General features: G+C 55.7%; 1 protein-coding gene across 1 annotated transcript in view; it reads left to right on the plus strand.

The window, feature by feature from the left end:
• Positions 1–18,087, plus strand: part of ARMH3 (armadillo like helical domain containing 3) — a 176,307-nt gene extending 158,220 nt beyond the window's left edge. The window contains exons 25-26 of the mRNA XM_026651067.1: positions 11,733–11,849; positions 15,560–18,087. Coding sequence (XP_026506852.1) covers positions 11,733–11,849; positions 15,560–15,652 — 210 coding nt within the window. The 3' untranslated portion in view covers positions 15,653–18,087. The remainder of the gene's footprint in view (positions 1–11,732; positions 11,850–15,559) is intronic.
• The last annotated feature ends 1,786 nt before the right edge of the window (positions 18,088–19,873 follow it).

The raw sequence follows: 19,873 nt of genomic DNA on the forward strand, positions 1-19,873 counted from the left end.
TTCCTGCCCCGAGCACCCGGTCTGGTGGCTGGAAACCCACCCAGTCAGCTGTTAGCGGCAGTTAGAAAACGTCCCACGTCCCTACCCGCACAGTGCACTACCACTGAGCAAACGGGCCCTTCCTGTCCTGCCTGGGCCCCTGGATTTGAACGCAGCTCTCTCTGGTGAGCGGGAGGAGCAGACCAAGGCAGCGGGAGCTTTCCTTAGCTCCCTGGAAGGTGTGCAGAGAGCACCAGGACTCGGTCTGCCCCTTGCTTGGCAGTTGGGCGAGACTGGTACTGCTGAGCTAGGATGCAGCTGCCAGATAAAAGCCTCCCCTGGAACAGGCCGCCTGGAACGGCCGGTCACGTTCAGCACTTGGTTGCATTGAAGCACAGTGGGGAAATCAGAAAGGCCAGGCCAGTCCATAGCTGTCTGCGCTGTGTTCTCAAGGCTTGGCAGAGCTGCACGTGCTGTTACGCACCTTGCCCTGAGAAACAGACTCGTAAATGGCCCCAGCTGGAGAGAAGAGTTCAAAGCTTCAAAACGTGCTGTAACTCGGAGAGCTTTACACACCTGCCATCACCGTGGCGTCTGGCCGCCTTCCACAGGAACTAAGTCACTGGGGGCCTCCAGGGGGTGTCTGGCACCTCCCCTTTTGGGGGGAGAGCTCTGCTGCTGCAGGGCAGGGGGTGGAGATTGGCTTTGCGTGTGTGGACTTCAGATTTCATTCATTTACTTTTTTAGGTTGATTTGTTTCAGGGGCCGTTGGTGCGTGTGGCTGTTTGTCTTTTGAGAGTGTGTCGCACAAATGGGGGTGTCTGTTGTGAGCGGCTCCATGCTTCTGTCAGAGATGAAAAAGACCAGAGAGTGCACGAGCGATATACAGATTTTGGTGACTGTATGCCGGCGAAACTTGCATTGGCCAAAGTTTGCAGTTAGGCTTAGCCTCTGGCTTTTCAGCCCTGATCCTGCAGAGACTTTACACGTTTAATTCCACTCACGTGAGGTGCTGCGTTGAAGCCAGTGGGGCGAACTACTCCTGAAGAAAGCCAAGCCTGTGCTCAAGTGTTTGCAGGACCCGGGCTTAGACTATATGTTCTTCGGAGCAGAGGCAGTGTCCTCTGGGTTCGAAATGCATGGAGCGTACTGTAGGCACCACTGCAGGCCAGTGTGATTTTCAGTGAGCCGAGCCGGATTTCAGTCCGTGAGTCCCTGACCGTACTGGGTGTCCTGCTGCCCCGGTGACGGCTCAGCAGGCAGCCAGCAGGGATTTCAGCGTCATCAGTATCTATTGTTCATACCCGTGAAAAGGAGCCCCTCTGAATCATGCATGTGGCTTGTCTGTGTAACCATGTGTCTCCAGCACTGTTACCCCCGTCCCCTCTGCTTGTTACAACCACAGCTGAATCTTGTCTTGGCGCAGAAGCTCTTGGGGTTAGCACCTGGCGTGACGGGGCCCGGATGTTGGTTGTCACCTCGGACTGTTATAGATATAAATAATAAATGACCGTGTTACACAGACCGTGCGGCTGCTGTCCCTGGCCACTTGTCTATACGCTGATGGCCAGCTGGACCGGGGGGCGGGGGAAGAGATCTTCCAACCTACCTTTGGATGTAGACCTATACAATTGACCAAGTGTGGCATGGAGTTTTCACCTTCCCCTTTGGTCAGCCACAGCTGGATTTAAGCTATGGAACTAGATGGACCATTGGTCCCTTGCCGTATGGCAGTCTTACCTTCCCCTCCAAGGATCAGCGCCACTTGACAAGTCACTATCAGTGTCTCCAAGTCTGGGGCTGGCTCCAGGAAGGTGTCGTAGTTCTCACTTGCCCTCTTCATTCTTGGACAAGGAGAATCCACTCGTGACCCCTTACCCTGCCCCACCTCTTATTCCACAGCTGGAATTACATCACTTGTGCTTCAGAGACTGGAGAGCAATGGGAACAGCACTTGTCCCTTTTCATCCAAGAATAGGAAAAATCCTTGTCATTCCATCTCGGCTAACCCCACAGCAGGAGCCCCGACGTGTCCGTCAGGCCATGCGTTCTGCACCAGGGCAGCGCACTGGGCCTGATGTCATCAGGATGCTTGTGAAAATTGTGACCATCCCAGGTTCGTTAGTCCGTGGTTGCTTTCTCCACCATTAAACTCCACATAGAGCCCAGCGGCAGAGGACTCCAGACCCAGAATAGCACGCCATTCTTGCTGGCCACAATCAACCTTCACAAAGAGCTTGGATTGCAACAGTCACTCTCAGCATGAGCTTATAACTTATTCATCCTCTGAGAGCGCGGCCGGGGGAGGGAACTTAACCTGCTCCCCTCTGGTTGTGACAGGAAATTGTCCGCTTTGTAGGGCTTGTTCCTTTCAAGCTCACAGATCTCTGTATAACCGTTGAATAAACACCCAAATACCTGTAAATCATCTAAGGGCAACAGAGCAGCTCAGCGTTGGAGGGGAGAAGGGACCTGAAATTTCCCTCCTTGATGTTGCTGGTAACTTTCTTTTATCTAACTTCAAACCATTTTGCCTTGTGTGGAGACGAGCCAGACCCCGATTTCAATGCAGCTCTGATCTGAATTTGTAAAACCTGTTCCCTGTGAAGGGTGAGTATCATGGGGATTTGGGGAGGGGGCTTCTTTCCTTGAATGAATGTGTATTATGGGCCTGGAACCCGGAGGGCATTGCAACGAGTGCGGTGTCTGAGATGGAGCCCCAAGCATGTGTGCCTGGTAGAACGCCCAGAGCCGAGCCAAATGGGAAAGGACCAAAGTGATGGGGGAAGTCGTTTAATTCCCAAGCCTCCGAATTACAAATGGAGAGCTCGGGAAAGCAGTGTGTCCTACAGAGCTGGGACTCTGAGAGAACGTTCATTAACGAATGCAAGCAAAGGGTGTCACTCACCTGTATTTCTCCCTTGTGCACCCACTCGACGCTCCTGGCTCCTCTCCCCCTGCTGCCTGGGGGTTTTCCAGGCCGCTCAGTTCCCTGCCTACATTGGGAGCTCCCCAGCAAGCCTCATGGCCTAATCAGGCCAGCCTTTGCACTTTGCGTACTCTTCGAAGGTTATGAACAAGATAATTGCTCATGCTTATAAGCTACCATGCAGCCCTGTCTCAGCAGGCACATGTATTCTTAAGGTGAAAGCGTTAAGGAGAAAACAGTAAAAACAATAAACCTACACGCAGGTAATAAGCTCACCAGAGATCGCCCCCGACTCCAACAAGGACTCTGGCAGGAGTCAGTCCTTCAGCGCCCCCCATGGGGTTTGTCTGTGGTCACAACTTCATAGCTGCTTTTTCTCAGAACGAGAAGCCATGCGCATAGTTAGCCTTCCTTTTGTACACGCACGTCTCTGCTGTTCAGAGACCGGGCCTAGGTAAGCGGCCGGACAGTAGTTCTCTCCTTGGGGCGTAGCTTCAAAGGGGTCGGTCTGGAAATGGGAATTGCATTGACCTCCCCCAGGGATTTCTAGGAACCCCACTTGACTTTGTCTCCAAAGTTCCTCCTGCTCTGGCACGTCGTTTAAAACAGTCCTTTGCCTCTCCTGCCTCCCAGGGTTCCCACTGGCCACGCGCCCCCTCGAGAAGCTGGCACATACATAAACTCAATGAGGTTTCCCAAGGAGCCGGTGGGAAGTTGCTGGCTCTGACCCAATGGGCCGTCAGGCAAATCCCTTGATAGGAGCGGGAAACGCTGGCCCAACGTCAGCAGACTGCTCAGGGAACGAACAGGTGCAGACCTAGCCACAGGGTCCCTGTCCCCGTCTCCTGACACCGCTCCAGCCCCAGCCCAGCCGCTCTCCTTTGAGTGCTGCTGCTTAGCATTTGGGATGGGATGCGTTTTAATCGCTGAAATGTCCTCTCGGTGGGAGTTCAATGGGATAATAGGTCTCTTCCATTGCTGCCTGCCTGTGCTGGTTTGCTGTGCTCCGAGTGCTATTCTGCTGTTACAGCAACGTTCCCGCCCTCGGCCCATTGAGAGCGCAAGGACAAGGGAGCAGTGACACACCAAGGGGCTGGGGGTGGGGAATGACATCAGCAAACTTGCAATTAGCTGCTGGCACGTTGACGAGGGAGGAAAATGGCCCATCAATATAAAGCCCTTTGCTCCCCTTATCCCATTTTGGAAGGAGCCCGAGATCAGACGGCTTCCGTGAAGCAGCCGCAGTACGTTTTGCATGTGGCCCGGCATGGGTGCATGCCGGGTTGGCATTTGGTCACCTTAGTGCCGCTCGTCTCTAAACTCCGCCCCCACGGGTGGGGAACGAGGAGGAGCCGCGCAGAGCTGGTGACGTTCAGGGACAAGACCTGGGCTTGGCCCAGCCCCACTTGGCCTGGACATGCAGAAGCTGTTAAAAATGTGGTGAGTGGGTGTTTGTTTTTATTTAACTTCTCATTATTTCGCTCTGTGCTTTGTCTTTGGCCCTTCCGGGAATTAATTCCAGTGGAGTCTCCAGCCTGCATCAGCAGTTTTGAAGTTGCTGTACAAAGCCGCGTGATGTGATTTTTGTTAAGTTCTTTTCCATATTAATTAGAACATGCTCTTGTAAAATGATCTGGTGCTTTATCATGGCCAGGCGGTCTAATCGTCGTCGTTAAAGGGGCAGCAGCCTTTCTGTTATCAAGAGAAATGGTCTCATCCATCTCCGTTCCCCGGGAAAAGCCCCTTAGAGCTAGTTGGTGTGTGTCTCGGTGTGGAAAAGGGGGGTGTTTTGTGCCAAATATGGGCTCCGTTGGGCGAGTCATTTTGGAGAGAGGAGTGTAAAAAATCCAACTGCTTTTCCCCCGGTTGGAAAATTCCTCACACTTTTTGGTCCCACAGCCGGCCATCCCATCAGCTTTGCCGGTTGTGTGTTAGCCACTGCAGGGGGATTCCTTGTGCCCATGGCCAAGGCTGGGCACATTCCAGCCTATATAAAAGACCAGAAGTAGCAAAATGGGGGACAGTAACTGCTCAGGCTCTCCCATCCCCCTCCTGTGCCATGCTGGTGCAATCACGCCATCATAAACTCGCCACCAGTACCCCCCCCTCCCGGGCAGTATGCCTGGCGCCCTGCGGCCTGGCCTTTCCTACTCACATGGGCCCAGTGTGCACAATCTAGAGGGCATCCCCATGGGCAGTGAGGCTGGGGCAGAGGGGGCTGTATTTCAAGCTGGGGAGTTTTATCCTTGTGCGTGTTGCAGGTCCCCTGTGCAGTGAGTTTTCCAGTCTGTTCGGCCTGGAAATGCTCTCGTGCAGTGCAGGCATGGCTGGCTGACTCGGTTCATGGTGCTCGACTGTAACTGATTAGAAAGGCAGCCTTGAAAGACCTGCTTTTCCTCTTCTTTCTTCCCCTCCACACCTGCATGTGTCTGTGCTGTGTGGCTCGAAACCCATGGAAGCCCGCAGCTCTGTGACCTCAGGCCCCGTGGCGGTGTGAGGAGGGGATGCATTCCTAGGTCTCACTATCCCTGAGCGTCTGATGGCAGCTGTGGCAAGGATGCAGAGCCTGTTGAGAAGGGGGCAGTCGGGGCATGCTGGGAGAATATCTATTGGCAAATGAATGTAAGGCAAAATATGGGTGGTTCTGTGTGAAGAACGAAACGATGTCTCGAAAAGAAGCCAGTTGCTTCCCTCCTTTGAATGGCTGCGGATGCATGGACGTCAGCTGTTTCACACAGCAGCCGTGCACGCACAAGGCAGGAGGCAGGTTCCCGCAAAGAGCCTGATGATTTTAGGCTTCGAAAGACTAGGAAGCCAACAGGTGTTTAAAATAATCTTGCTCCACTGTGCGTAGGGGTGTGGGACTGGAGGAGTTCTGTGGGGAGCCAGTTCCCACCCGGGCCGCTAGTTGTGTTACACAGCTGGTGGGGGCTCTAGCAATGGGGGCTGTTGGGTACCAGCTGCCTGTGGATCGAGGCTCTAGCATCTTTCCGCTGCAGGGAAGGTTTTGTTAGCTAGAATCATGCAGAAAGCTGCAAAAAGCGATTGCCAGTCAGAGCAGCATCTTAAGGTTTTTTTTCATAGAAGATTAGGGTTGGAAGAGACCTCAGGAGGTATCTAGTCCAACCCCCTGCTCAGAGCAGGACCAATCCCCAACTAAATCATCCCAGCCAGGGCTTTGTCAAGCCGGGCCTTAAAAACCTCTAAGGAAGGAGATTCCACCACTTCCCTAGGTAACCCATTCCAGTGCTTCACCACTCTCCTAGTGAAATAGTGTTTCCTAATATCCAACCTAGACCTCCCCCACTGCAACTTGAGACCATTGCTCCTTGTTCTGTCATCTGCCACCACTGAGAACAGCTGAGCTCCATCCTCTTTGGAACCCCCCTTCAGGTAGTTGAAAGCAGCTATCAAATCCCCCCTCACTCTTCTCTTCTGCACACTAAACAAGCCCAGGTCCCTCCTTGTAAGTCATGTGCTCCAGCCCCCTAATCATTTTCGTTGCCCTCCGCTGGACTCTTTCCAATTTGTCCACATCCCTTCTGTAGTGGGGGGCCCAAAACTGGACGCAATACTCCAGGTGTGGCCTCACCAGTGCCGAATAGAGGGGAATAATCATTTCCTTCCATCTGCTGGCAATGCTCCTACTAATACAGCCCAATATGCCATTGGCCTTCTTGGCAACAAGGCACACTGCTGACTCATATCCAGCTTCTTGTCCACTGTAATCCCCAGGTCCTTTTCTGCAGAACTGCTGCTTAGCCAGTCGGCTAAGAGGTTAGGATTTGGGATGCTACCAGAGTAAAGAGAGACAACATTTTGTTCGTCTCATGTGCACACGCATGCACACACGAGTACAGAGTGGACTGAAACCTGAATGCTGCTCTGGGATCTCCGTAAAGCAGCGTCTGAGCGAGAGGTGGGACAGAGAGCTAACTCTGACGGCAAGTTGTCCCCTCCATCAGGCTGGCACAGCTCCAGTGAGTTCAGGGGCCTGGCGCTGGTGTATGTGAGAGGCGAGTGCAGCCCAGAGCGTTAATAGTCACAAGTGAGAAGGATTCAGCAGCCCTAGTTTTCCGTGTACAGGACCGGGTCTGTATTTCTCCTGCGGCCTGCCTCCAGCACGCTGAGCTTTCATCCCTTTAATGGTGATGAACAAAGCTGAAAGCCAGGATTTGTCCTGCCTTTTCCTCGGCTTTCTCCTGCCTAAAGAGCAAGGAAGGCTAAAAAAGATTAAAGTTCTGTCTATATTTTTACCTCGGCAATCTGAGCCGTATCAAGTCTTGTCTGTTCTGTTCCTTGCTGAGGGTCTGTCTCGTTGGAGACCGAAGATCTCGAGTGGGAGCTTGCTCAGCTCTTACTCGACACTGCAGATGTGTTTTTGTCAACTGTGTAATTCAACAGCTGTTGAACAAAACAGTTTGAACCCAGCTACAGAGCCCATCCCCTCTCCATTGTTCAGGTTTCACTTGCAAGGTATGTGTAATGTTCTCCTCCTACCACTTCTCCAGCCTTCCATCCCGGCTTCCAGGAAGACCAGGTCAGACAGGTCCTGAATGGCTAATGTACAAAACCAAGGAGAGAGAAAGGGCCCTTCCGGAGCCAACCGAAAGAGGCAGGAAAGGCCCCACCTCAAGTTTTCCCCTTTTGCTGGGCGCCCTTAAGGCGAAGAGGGTGGTTCTGCGGTGGTTTCCTTGAGCAGCAGTCTGTGAGGGCTGCAGGCAGGATGCGCCAGTGACGTACATCGGACACAAGCTTGTGCTGGGCAGGGGGTGATGAGTTGGGGCTGGATCCGTACACGCTGTGGATTCCGATGGATAATGGGAAGTTCTGGTATGAAAATTTGCTGTGTCGTGAGTGCCTACATATCCGTGGACCCTCCCTTCTGAGGAGGCTTGTAGTAGGTATGCACCAGACAGATACACTAGAAGGGGCTTGGGATTTAACGACCCTATCCAGGTGCAAACATCTGGGACGCTGGATGAGCAGCATCCTTAGAAAACCACTTTAGCCGATTCCTCTGAAGGGTGGGAGCTGGTAGGAGCAGTGGAAACTTAGCAGGAGTCGAACAAAAGCGGCCACGTGACCGGGAGGGGTTTAAAGAAACACAAGAATGGGGGCCAGACAAGAAAAGGGAAGCGTGGGGTCGGGAGACAGCAGGGACACAGAAGCTGGATGAGGGGCCTCGTGGGCAGCCTCATGGCGGTGCGCTCCTGCCCACGTTGCTGAGCCCACATGGCTCCAAGGACTCTGGACAACCCAAGGGACTTGGAGCCCAGCCCAGAGAACTCCCTGGAGTGATGCAGGAAGGGAGGCAGGGACGTGTGCCAGATGTGCGTTGTTCTCTGTGATCTGTGCTGTACGTGATTGAGTATGAAAGAGCAGAAAGGTGTTAGACTGTGTGACGTGTGTGTGTGTGTGTGTGTGTGTGTGTGATGACTGCCTCGCAGCCCTGCCTGCCCCTGAGCGCACTAACCAGTAAACCAAACGCTTCACATCTTTTGCGGGAAGGGCGTGTTCGAGTAGCTGCGGCGTCCCGGGGGTCAGTGCTGGCCCTGGAAGCCTACGGCAGGTGGGCTGAGGAGCCCCACTTCCGAGAAGACGGAACAGATGGAGAGTCAGTGCCCAGGAAATGTGCCAGAGGCGCCAAGAGAGAAACCAGTGATGCAGCCTGCTGAGACTCCTGAAGCGTCACACGCCCTCGGGGATCCAGAGCAAAGAGGGGTTTATTCCCCTCCCAGCCCTGCGAGTAGGTAGCAGGAAGCGGGTGAGGCAGGGGAGGTGCATCGTAACGGCGCCTAAAGAAACTGTAGAAAGATTTCCCTGCTGCCTTTCAAACCTTCCTCTTTGATACCTTTAATACCTGTCCTTCCTTTCAACCCTTCCCCAGGGCCCTGTCTCTCAGCCGCCTCTTAGAGAGCATGAGGCCGGCTCAGGCCTGGCAAGCAGTAATCTTGCTAACAATTCCCTTCCCTTACAGGTTATGAAGGGAAGCCATCTGTAAGTGGGTTTCTCTCCGAGACAGCCCACGAAAGGTTTTCTTCCATCGGCAGCGAGCGAGGGAAATTAGCAGGAGATGGAGAGGTTTATTTTTAACTGCACCCCTCTTTCGAAGTTTGAGCTGCTAATTAAAAGGAGAGCGCCGGGGAAAGCTGGCAAACTCAAATATTTAAATAAGAGATGATCTGATTCTGAAGCTCACTGCAGGGCGAAGATGTGATCCTGCATTGGTAATACAGCAGGGACTGATGGGCTTATCTGCAGCGCCTTCTGATCCCTCCCCGTACTCCCATTTGAGCAGCAAGCTGCGTTCTTTGCCTGTTTGGCATATGCCATGGAAGCGGATTGCCCAAGTCACGGCTGTGCAGCACTTATCTGCCCAGCTGCAGAGGTCAGGGTCACCGTCTCTTGGCTGTTCAAGGAGGCCACTGGGTTGAATGTGATGACGAGAACTCAACTCAAAGCTAGCCAGCCATTGTGTGCGCACAAGGCACGTGCGAAACACTCCTGTCCCCGCTGCCTCTGCATGCACGTGCTCACCCCCAGCCTGGGCACAAGCGCACAAAGCAAAATCAAAGAGGAGCCCAAGGAAATCAGTGGAAACTTAGTGCACATGTGAAATGCCCAGCCCTCGAGTGTGCGTCTCCAGCCGTCCCACTCTGCCTGTTGGGTGGAGTTTGTCTCCTGTCCGTTGTCTGTCTTGGGTGGCTTGAGCTCCTCCGATTGGCTAGAGGACAGCTCGTGGGTTCAGGGACGCTCTCTTCTGTTGCTTGGAGAAAGGTGTATTGTGCTGGTACCGGTGCCTAGTACACTCCCACGGTCAAGTATTCCTCCTCCGAGGCCTGCTCCACTCACCAGAGCTCATGGCTCAGAAATGCTCGTTGTTGTGTCCACAGCCTCCGCACATGTGCACGAAAGGGCCTGATTCATTGGGCGAGGGTTGTTCTGACTGGGGGATTCTTTCCCTCTGCCAGGAAACCCGACACAGGATTAAGAGACGAGGCCATTTGAACTGGCCGAGCGGCGAGCGGACACTGACCAACTGTTCTGAAGTGGCCTTGCAGAACACCATCGTTTATCCTTCCCCTTTCCTCCAGGCGTCTGTGACCCAGTCGTAGGCCCCAGGCATGGCAGCTAACCCGTGACCTGCATCCTAGCCAGCTTTCCCACCGCTTTCACTCCGGCTAGGCGCTCACTGAAGTCTACGGCTCTTTGAATGAGTAAGGACTTGAGGGTTTGGTCCAGTGCCACTAGGAAGTGTACGTTGCGAATGCCCCTATCGGAGTATCTCAGCGCCATGTATAAAGTCTAGGGGGAAACAAGCAGGGGATAAAAGCACTAAAGAACCCTAAGTAAGCAAAAACCGAAGGGCATAGTGGCCATTCAGACGGCCAGGGGGAAAGGCTGCTAGCTGGGTAAAGGGGCGGTTTGGGATGTCTTGTGTATAGTCCGACAGACAAAGGATTGAGCAACGTGCATCTCGCCTCCCTGGCTGCTGGATGTGTAGGTGCAAATCTGCCGATATCCGCAGACCACGTTTGATCAGATCAGATGCGGATACAGGTCTTGTATCCGTGCAGGGCTCTGCTTGTAGGTTTGATCCCTTCTCCCAACCTTTCCTGGCCCTTCTCCTCTTAGGCTGGCAGCTCTTCGGGGCAAGATGTCTCTTCCTAGATGTCTGTATCGCTCCCAGCTCAACAGGCTCCCGATCCTGGCACACATCGTGTCAGTAATGAAGCTCTGACCCCGCTCAGCAGCGAGATCAGACAAGGCAGCAGCCTGCGAAGGACGTTTTTCAGAGAGAATTGTTTTGTGTACGTTTTGCCCAGTAGCACAAAGGCCGTGTCTCTTGCTAGGCGATTATCGGTGCGGTGGGAACGATCACTACTTAACTACCTCCTGAGGGGGATTCCTAGCGTCCGCGCCGCGCTTTGCAAGAGAGCAGTGAGTGAGGAACTGAGGGGGGCTACTTCGTGGCTAGAGAAATGAATCGTGCAGATGTCGAGAGGGGTGTCATGAGCCCGTGCGAGTTTTAGTTGTGTGTCAGAAGGAGAGACGGAAGAGCTGAAATGTAAACTGCTGTAAGCTCCTTGGGGCAGGTAGCATCGTCTGTACAGCTCCTAGCGCGACGGGGGGCCTGGGCCGTGACTGGGGCTCCTGGGTGTTATGGGAATGCAAATAACAACTAATGATGGGGTGGCCAAGCGGCGGCAAAGGGGGTGTGATAAAAGGTAGCTCTCGAGTGTAAAGGCCAGCACAGTAACCCCCACAACAGCCTTGCTCTTATCCCAGCGCCTACCAGACGTGTGTCTCCAGCACAGAAGAGTCGCGCAATGTGACGCGCAGCACGGCTGGAGTGTAAGGCAGATTGAGCCTGGTGCAGGGAGAATCTGTGGGATGAGCGTAGCAGGGGGCTGAGCGTCGGGATCGAGGTGCCTTGGCAGCGCAGGATGTGGGGAGCCCTGAACTGGAGCAGCAGGGGGTTGGGGCAGAGCTGAGAGAGGCAAGTGCCCAACCCCTTAAGTTCACGAGCTCGTGGTCATCAGGAAAAGTAGCTACGGTGGCTGGCCTGAAGGCTGCAGTATGCAGGGCTGTGTGCGACCCACTAGCGGGAATTCCACTGTCTTGTGTTTTTTCACAAGTGGGGAGGTCCCCGAACTCTTAGATCTGCTCCTTAGCCTTCGGGTCAGGGATTTCCCCGTGTCTGTCCCCTTGTGTGTGTGGCTAAAGCAGGAGCCAGAGCTGCAATTCTCCCAGCCCCTTTCGCTCCGGGCCTGGGTCCCTGGGCACTGACTCTCCATTCTCGTTCTGATGCCATCTGCAGGTCTTGGAGGTTGTCCGCTCTAACTACGACACGCTAACCCTGAAGCTTCAGGACGGGCTGGATCAGTACGAGCGCTACTCGGAACAGCACAAGGAGGCTGCCTTCTTCAAAGAACTGGTGAGCTGCCTTCCTGGGTACAACCCCCAGCACCTCACTCCCCCAGCCTCCGGCCCCGGCTCAGCATACAGTCACAGCCTAGCCAGGCCATTCCTCTTCTCTGGGCATGCAAACTGGAGGAGGGTTTGGTTGTAGGCCCTGGGAGGTGGGGCAGCAGTGGGTTAGAATCAGGAGAGTGCAGGTCTCCACTGATCCAAAAGCCCTGGAACACCTAGTGCTGAGCATGGTTTGGCTAAAGCCCCTCTGAACCCCTCCGTGCCGCAGGCCAGTCGATCTGTGTCTCCCTCTCCCCTCAGAGAGCCGGGGCAGTGTGCAACGGGGAGTTTGCATTAAAGGGAAGCCTGCCAGGGGCATCAGACAAAGCAACTTAACCTACTTTTCCTGCTGTAATAGGGCCACAGAAACACGAGAGTGAGCAGGATGCACAGCTCTGGCCAGACACCCTCGTCCTCGTCCGCCCTTCGCCCTCTCTTGCAAAGCGGGGACTTGAGCCCAGCAGGAAAGGGGAGAAATGCTCTCCTGGTTTTCCCAGGCAGAAGAGCGCTGGGATGGGGGAAGTGTACAGTCACACAAGCAGCACCCAGGCAGGATTAGATTTGGAGTAATCCGGTTGGTTGGCCAGGGTCGCCAGGCAGCCAGCTGGTTGGGCTAACTCCCCCGGGGCTGGGTCTCGAGTGGTTCAGCTCCCCTGATTGGATCCCGCAGGAGCCTGCGCCGTAGCTGGCTTGGTTTGATTGTCCATGGGCGGTGTCTGGGATCCCGCTTTGACTCCCGAGATGGGGAGTCCTCCGACTCCAGTGGGAGCTTGCGCCACCGCTGAGCTGGTTTCCAACTAATTTCTCCTGCTGGTTCTGTCCTGGCTGATTGATGAGTAACTGCTCCCTGCCCACTTTATCACAAGCCGGGGGGGGGGGGGGGGGGGGGGGCTGGCCTTTGCTCTCCTCTCAACGCCTGCCTCTGTGTGTGTGTGTGTGTGTGTGTGTGTGTGTGTGTGTGTGTGTGATGGGTGAACACACCGTGCAGAGAGATCCGCGTAACGGCCTCCTGCGTTCTACACTCGGCTCTCAGCACAGCCAGGTGCTGGGACAGCAGCTCGCACCCCACCCGCTGCCCCTCCCCATTCTCCAGCCTTTCTCCGGCTGATTACGTCCAGCTTGGACCATTTACACTGGCCCTGACTGAACCTCAGGCGGCGTTTGCAGTTGGCTAAGATTTTCTCTTGAACCATCTGTCCTCCAAAATATTTGCAGCCCTTCCCAGTTTTGTCGTCTCTAAGAATCTGATTAGCATGATCCAGTCCCTCCTCCAGCTCCCTTATGAAAATTCCCAGAACAGGTACCTCTGGGAGCTTCCTTCTGCCAGACAGGAGAGCATTGATAATTACTGTCTAAATGTGGCAATTTACCCACTTGTGTATCTGTTTAATCCCCATTTCTCTAGCTTCCCTGAGAATATCACGTGGTGCCATATTAAACCTTCCTGACTAACAGCCATAGAAAATCTGCTGTATTTCCACTAAGCTTGTTCTCCCACCACTGAGAGAAACCGAGTTGATTAGGTACCATTTGTCTTTGACAAACCCATTTAGCCTTCTTGTCATCACTACCGTATTATTTTTCCTCTCAGTGCATAGAAACTGATGGCTTTACTAATTGTTCTAACAATATACCACGAGCTCAAGTTAAACGTACCGGTGTGCCGTTCCTGGCTCTCCCGTTCTGCCCCAGAAAAACCGGCTCTCTTCCAAGCCCCTGGATCTTCACTAGGCCCTTTGGAACGGCGCCTGTGCTGGGAAATACATGGCCTGTAACTCCACTGGTGGAAGCTGCTGGTGAGCTGAGACTTGGGGGTTTTACCACCACGCCAAGATGTGACACACACTGAAACGGCCACATCCTGCCCATGCTGCACTCTCTGGTGGAGCTGCACTGGAGACAGCACCACTCAGTTCTCGTGGTTCCCGTACTCCTGCTGAGCTGAGTCAGTCTGTTAGTGACGTGACCTGTCACTCACCCTGTGCCCCTGTGTTAAGCATCCTGCTGCAAGAATCTTTTTCAGCAGGAAGTGACGCACAAGAGCCACTTCTCTCTTCAGCCTTCTGGACGTGTCCCCTTTGCTCCTCCCTGCGAAGCAGCGAGCACAACTCCGCGTAGTCCTTCTGTGCTTAAAAACCCGTGTTCCCCCTCCAGCTCGGCCTTTGCCTCTCCGCTACCCTCTCTCACTAATGGCAGGGAAAAGCGCCTGGCTTCTACCATCCCCTTTGCACCGAGTCCTCAGAGGCCCGAGGTGCTGCAGTCACATTGTGGCAAAAGGTGTCACACAAAGCGGTGGGGTGGGGGGTGCAAATTGGGCTTTCAGTGGATAAAAGACCCCTGGAAAATATTTGGTTTTGTTTTTTCCTCTGAAATCTCAGAGCCCCCAGCCCCCTCCGGTTTTGTTAGGGGTCTCAAGGGGTGTGTTGAGGCTTTAACAAAAGCTTCCTTTCCCAAAAATGTTAACTGGTGGTTGTCGTTAAATAGCTGTTGACACAAACCAGAGTTTTAGACAGTCTGACTCCGGGCTTGTCGCCGGAGGAAAATTGCATGAATAATTAAAGCAGCGTAAGCCCCAGTGTGCAAACTCTTATTCTGGGGTAAAAGCTGCATGTCAATTGGGAACAGGTTTAAATTTAACCCCCAAAAAGGCGCTCTTAACCCGAAACAGGAGTGCCACACGGGGTAGACGCAGTTTGACAATATTGGTTTGAATTTAAATTAAACCAGTGCAACTTTCCCATGTAACCAAGGCCTGAAAATCCCTCCCCTACAGTCGCTCCGTGTTCACCCTCTGAGCTCCGACGACGCCATCCTTGCGTTAGTTCTCCTGGGACCTGAGCTCTCCGTGTGAACGCAATCCAGTAACGGGAGGCCCCTCTCTCCTCCACAAAGGAACAAGACGGCCTGAGCTCAGTTTTCTCCCGCTTTCCAGCCCGCCTAATGAGGCTTCATCTGAGCTCGTTACCAGCGCAAATTTGGTCCCATTTCTAAAACCCCCCCAAGCCTCATGGCAGGCTCTGGATTGGTTGGGTGGGTCCGACCACACCCCACGGACAGGCCGCCCCCAAGGTCCCCTGGTGGTGCGCTGCCCCCAGCCCAGAAGCCTGGACTCCCTGAGCTGAGCCCTTGTCCCCTGCACCAGAGAGTGGGGGTCAGTCAGGTACTCTGAGGTGACCTGGTAACACCTGGGCAGCTGGCGGCTCTGCCCAGCTGTTCGGCTCGTCGGGAGCTCCGTGGGCCAGACCCTGGGAGCTGCAGAATGTGGCTGGGGGGCTCTTTGCTGCCCTGGGTCTCGTCAGTGGGTCACTACACCACTCGGGGTGTGGTGAAACTGACTTCAGGTTCTAGTGTAGACCAGGTCTGAATGTATCTGGTGAGACGATTCTGCTTCAGACGCAGCTGGTGATCAGGTTCTGCCCCAAGCCTGACGCACGCGCTCCCCTGTAATTCTCTCCTCCCTGCCGGGCTGCCACTGCAGACGCTCGCCATGCTTATGTAAAGAGCGAATCGGCTTGTGCTCCTGGCTCAGCTCTCTCCCAATCAGACCCTGCTGCAGCCACTTCCACAGGTTAGTTGTCCAGGGTGTGGAAAATTGGAGCCCCGTGGGGTCGCTGCTGCCCCGTTCACCGGGAGGCCGGGGGCATCTGGATGAAATGGCTGTTTTCTCTCCGCCAGGTTCGGTCCATCAGCATCAACGTACGGCGGAACCTTGCCTTCAACACGCTGAGCCAGGAGGTCCTTCTGAAAGAGTTCTCCACCATCTCTTGAGCCAGAGCCGCTCAGCTGCCGCGCGGGGCTGTCAGGAGAACGACCCGTCTCGGCGCAAACACCACCGAGCTGCGGCCACCTGCCCCTCGCCCGCGGAAGGGACTGCACTTCCTGGGGGCAGCTTCCAGTGCGGGCATTCCTGCAGGACTCTGTGCTCACGGAGAGACACTCCCATCCAGACACGCGGGGGGCAGATTTAGCTGAAGCAGGGACATTGATGCGCCGGAAGAGCAATAGCGTCATGGTGCCAGGGAGGACGTTGGATGCCATGGGTGTAGGGAGCTGCTTGGGCTGCAGTTCCGGTTGAGGACTAGCTGAGAGATTCCCTTGGGGTGCGGGGGGGGGGCACATTCACAAAGCAGAGAGCAGAGCTGGGTTTCTTTCCTCCCCTGAGCAGGGTCACTCCAGATGTGCTGGGAGAGATCACTCAACTTTCTCTGCAGGAAAAATAAATTTCCCGCCACCCCCGCAGGAAGGGGCAGGCTGGCTAAGCAACCTGCCCCTCTCCACCCACGTTACAGGGACTACATGCATGGGGCCGGCACTGAGCAGCCCTCGTGTGCTGGGAGCTGCATGGGCGTTTAGCATGGATCCCCCAGAGCCCCTGTCAGACGTCCCCCGCCCAACTCACTGCCCAGCAGCCTTGGGATTCAGAAGCTGCTCATCGCACCCAGGCATGGGGGGGTCTCACTTCCAGGGCACTTGGCTGAGTCGCTCTGGTCTGATCCTGCTTCCTCTAGCCTGCCCGGGACGTGCGGCACCAGAAGGTCGTGTGCGTGCTGCAGGCTGGTCCTACCCTCGCCGGCATCCGCCCGGGCCTGCTCTCAGGAATTTCTCAGCTGGAAAACGTCCCCACGACACTCACTGCTCCGCGAGTTTGGTTGTAGTCGCTTTCACTCTGCTCTGGCCTTAAGGCCGGGCCTGTCAAATCATTAGATGTTCCCAGGGCTTTGGGGAGCAGACCCAGCTCCCTTTCTCTCTCCCCCACCCCCTTTATTACCCCCCAGAGGCTCTGCACTGCCACGACTCCCCGTCCCCAGAGGGCTGGGCTAGCCGAGCCTGCGATCCCCACTCTCCGCATCCCCCAGTGACCGAGCGGGCCCAGCTGTTCAGTGCCCAGATCTTCACCGGCGTGGCTGGAGCGGCCAGGGGCTCCTGGGCTGTCAGATACGTGCACCAGCATAATGGGAAGCATGGGAGGGTGTTAGTTCATAGGCCGGTCCCACCTCCAGCCTCTGCAAAGCGCTTAGGGAGACCGGGCAGAGACCTCTCCTCGGGGCAGTGTGAAATGCAGCCTTTCGGCTTTACCTGCTCAAGCACCCAGCCTGTTCAGAACGGTCCCTCTGCACCGATTCCCAGGCTGGCCAATGGCTGTGCCAGCCTGCCCTCGAAATCAAACCGGGCCATGCGCCCCGTCAGCTCCACAGCGTGAGAGCGCATTGCAGACGTACTCAGCAGATCCCGATTGAAGTGCCAGCGCCGTCATCTGCATCCACCTTTTCTAGAAAACGAGAAAGTGCCTAGGTGAGGGGAGGCTGTGACTCACCCATACTCGCTCTGAGCCACGGCTTCCACACGAGCGTTTTTAAAAAGTTGAAATAACGTTAATGAGCCATCTCCCCACCATGGGCAAGGGAACTGTCCCAGCTAAAACGGATCCTTAGCCCCCTGCTGGCGCACCAGGGGCTGCAGAACATACGGCCTGGGAGACCAGCTGCCGTCCGGTGGCTCCTGCTGCTCTGAGCAGACGACAGTTCGCCTTGACTCGGAGCTCCCTGGCTTGTCGCAGCTGAAGCCAGGCGTTTTGTATCGTTTTCCTTCGTTTGTGTGTGACAGCGTCAGCGGGACGGCCGGCGAGCAGCAGCCAGAGCTCGGCCTGCCCCAGGCGAAGCCAGGTCAGCCTGGTGTGATCTGATTCTTCAGCAGCGTGTAAGTGAAAGGAGCTGGAAGTGCCAGCAGCAGGTGCACTGCCATCTCCTCTGAGTCCCGGGGAGAACCCTGCCTGCTTCAGTTCTGCTGGGCTCACTTGGCTGAAGGTGACGTGAGCTGCTTCCTTTGGCCTTGGTACCAGCAACACCCCCCCCCCCACACACACACACACACAGAGGGGGCTCAGGAGGACTGGAGCACTGGGTCCCTCTTGCTGATTCAGTTTAGGCTGCACCTAGAAAGGTGGCTGGGGCTGGGAGCAGGGCTGACACCTCCAGAGACCAAGGCAACTGACGCGGTGTCTCAGCTTGTCCATCGACCGCCACGAGATCCCTTCTCTGGATGACGGGACGGCAGCAGGGCCTGCTCTGGGATGAGTGCCGAGGGCAGCCGCTGAGCCAGCCGGCGGGTGCCACATGTCCTGTGGAGCGTCGCTGAGCCCAGCACTGTCAGTGGGGGTCTCGGCATAGCACAGAGAGCTAAATAAACGGGAATGTTCGCTTCCACGGGCAGTGGCTGTGTGTGTGCTTTGGGGAGCGGGGGTTTGACTGGGGCCTGGTCTGGAGCGCTGGCCTGCCCTCGAACCAGCCAGGAATAGTGGTGGGGCAGAGCGAAGGGGTTTTGCTGGCCCTGCTTCTGGCCTCCCTGTGTGTGCAGCACCCTGCTCCTAGCAGGCACAAGAGACGACTCCTGCAGCCTCTCATTCCCCGAGGGTCTGTCGTCACGCAGTGCCAGCTCCCAAGCCCCCTCCCAGCCACACACACAACTCTCCCCCTAGGCGAGCCCAGCTGCTGTATTCCCTGGGGCTGGTAACCCTCCTGCTTTGCAGTGCAGACGCAGGCTAAACCACTTGCATGTTGCTAGTCCTCCAAGGCCTTCCCACCCCCCCCCCCCCCATGCCCGGGACAGACAAGTTCTCCCACAGTTCACTGGGGAAGAATCAGAGAGCGGCTCAGCTCACTGCAGCACCAAGACCCTGGGCTGTGCCCCCAGGAGTGCCAGCAACACGCCCGGGAGCGCGGCACCAGTGAGGACGCAGTCACTCGGGCAGGGCTGGCCGTGGGCTGCTCGCACCCCGGGAGGCTAACCCGGGGCTTAGACCTAATCACTAGACGACATCCCCGAGTGTGGTGTCCTGGAGCCAGGATCCCAGCTGTGCCCAGCCCTAGGCATTACCGAGACTCCCGGCTCTCACAACTGGCCCGTTCCCTGCACTCTGCAGCGGGAGGTGCCCCCGCTTTGGTCCCTGGTGCCCTCCCATTGGGTTCTTCCTGCCCTAACCCGCACTGGGGGCTCCAGCCGGCCGGGCCCTGGAGCCGCACACGATGGAGGTGGGCTGGTACCGCCTGAGTGCCACTGACGAAGCTGGGCCCCCACTGCTGTGAGTGATTGATGCAGAGAAATCCTGCACCGGTGCATAATGGAACGGTCTCCGCGGCTTGGGCCCAGCTGCAGCCTCGCCTGTCTGCTCATCTCCCGCATGCCTGAAGGGAGGAGCCATTTAACGCTAATGTTCAGCATCAAAGCCCGGCTTGAGGCTCAGGATTTCCACGGGGCTGGGCCGAGTGGTTGAGTAAATTTGGTTCTGGCTAATTGATAACCCAATCCTTCCTAGGAAGAGCCGTTACCCAGCCGCTCAGAGTGTGGGGAGAAATCAGATCCGGCAGGCGATGCAGGGGGACGAATATTTTAAAAAATAAGGACCTGTCCTCTAGGTGAAAAATTGAGTTTGAGCTAAAATGTGGCTGGAGATATTAAAAATGGATTTTTAAGCACGACGGGGTTTTTTTGTATCAATTTTCCTTCCCTCGTTCTCACAGGTTCCATTTTTCATACACAACTGAGAGCTTTCGCTCCTCGCAAAGGCGGCAGGTCGGTGTGTCTGGTTCTAGCATCGCCCTCCCGCTCTGGTGCCCCGGGTGTTAGCGGCGAGTCACTGTCCCTCTAGGGGGGCGTGTGGCTCCAAGCCTGCAGGCAGCACCCCCACATCAAACCGCGTTCCCCTGAAGGCAGCCCGGGGGGAGAAGTGGCTCCGGGCCACTGAGGGACGTATGGGAACAAGTCGTGCTTGGGACTGGCCGCTCTGGGAGGTCGAAGGTCAGACAGGAATTAAGATACACAATTGGAAGTGGTGATAATTAGATGGCTTTAGCCCACCCCGGGGGCGTGGTGGATTCTCCATCACTTGGAGGCTTTATGTGAAGTTTGGGTCTCTAACACGGGCTGTAGCCCCACCCCAAGTGCAGGCTGGAGGCAGGGATCGAGGGCTGGGTTCCCCGGGGGTCAGACTGA

Source organism: Terrapene carolina, unplaced genomic scaffold (assembly GCF_002925995.2).
Source record: "Terrapene carolina triunguis isolate 2854851 unplaced genomic scaffold, T_m_triunguis-2.0 Scaffold95, whole genome shotgun sequence".
Classification (NCBI taxonomy): Eukaryota; Metazoa; Chordata; order Testudines; family Emydidae; genus Terrapene; species Terrapene triunguis.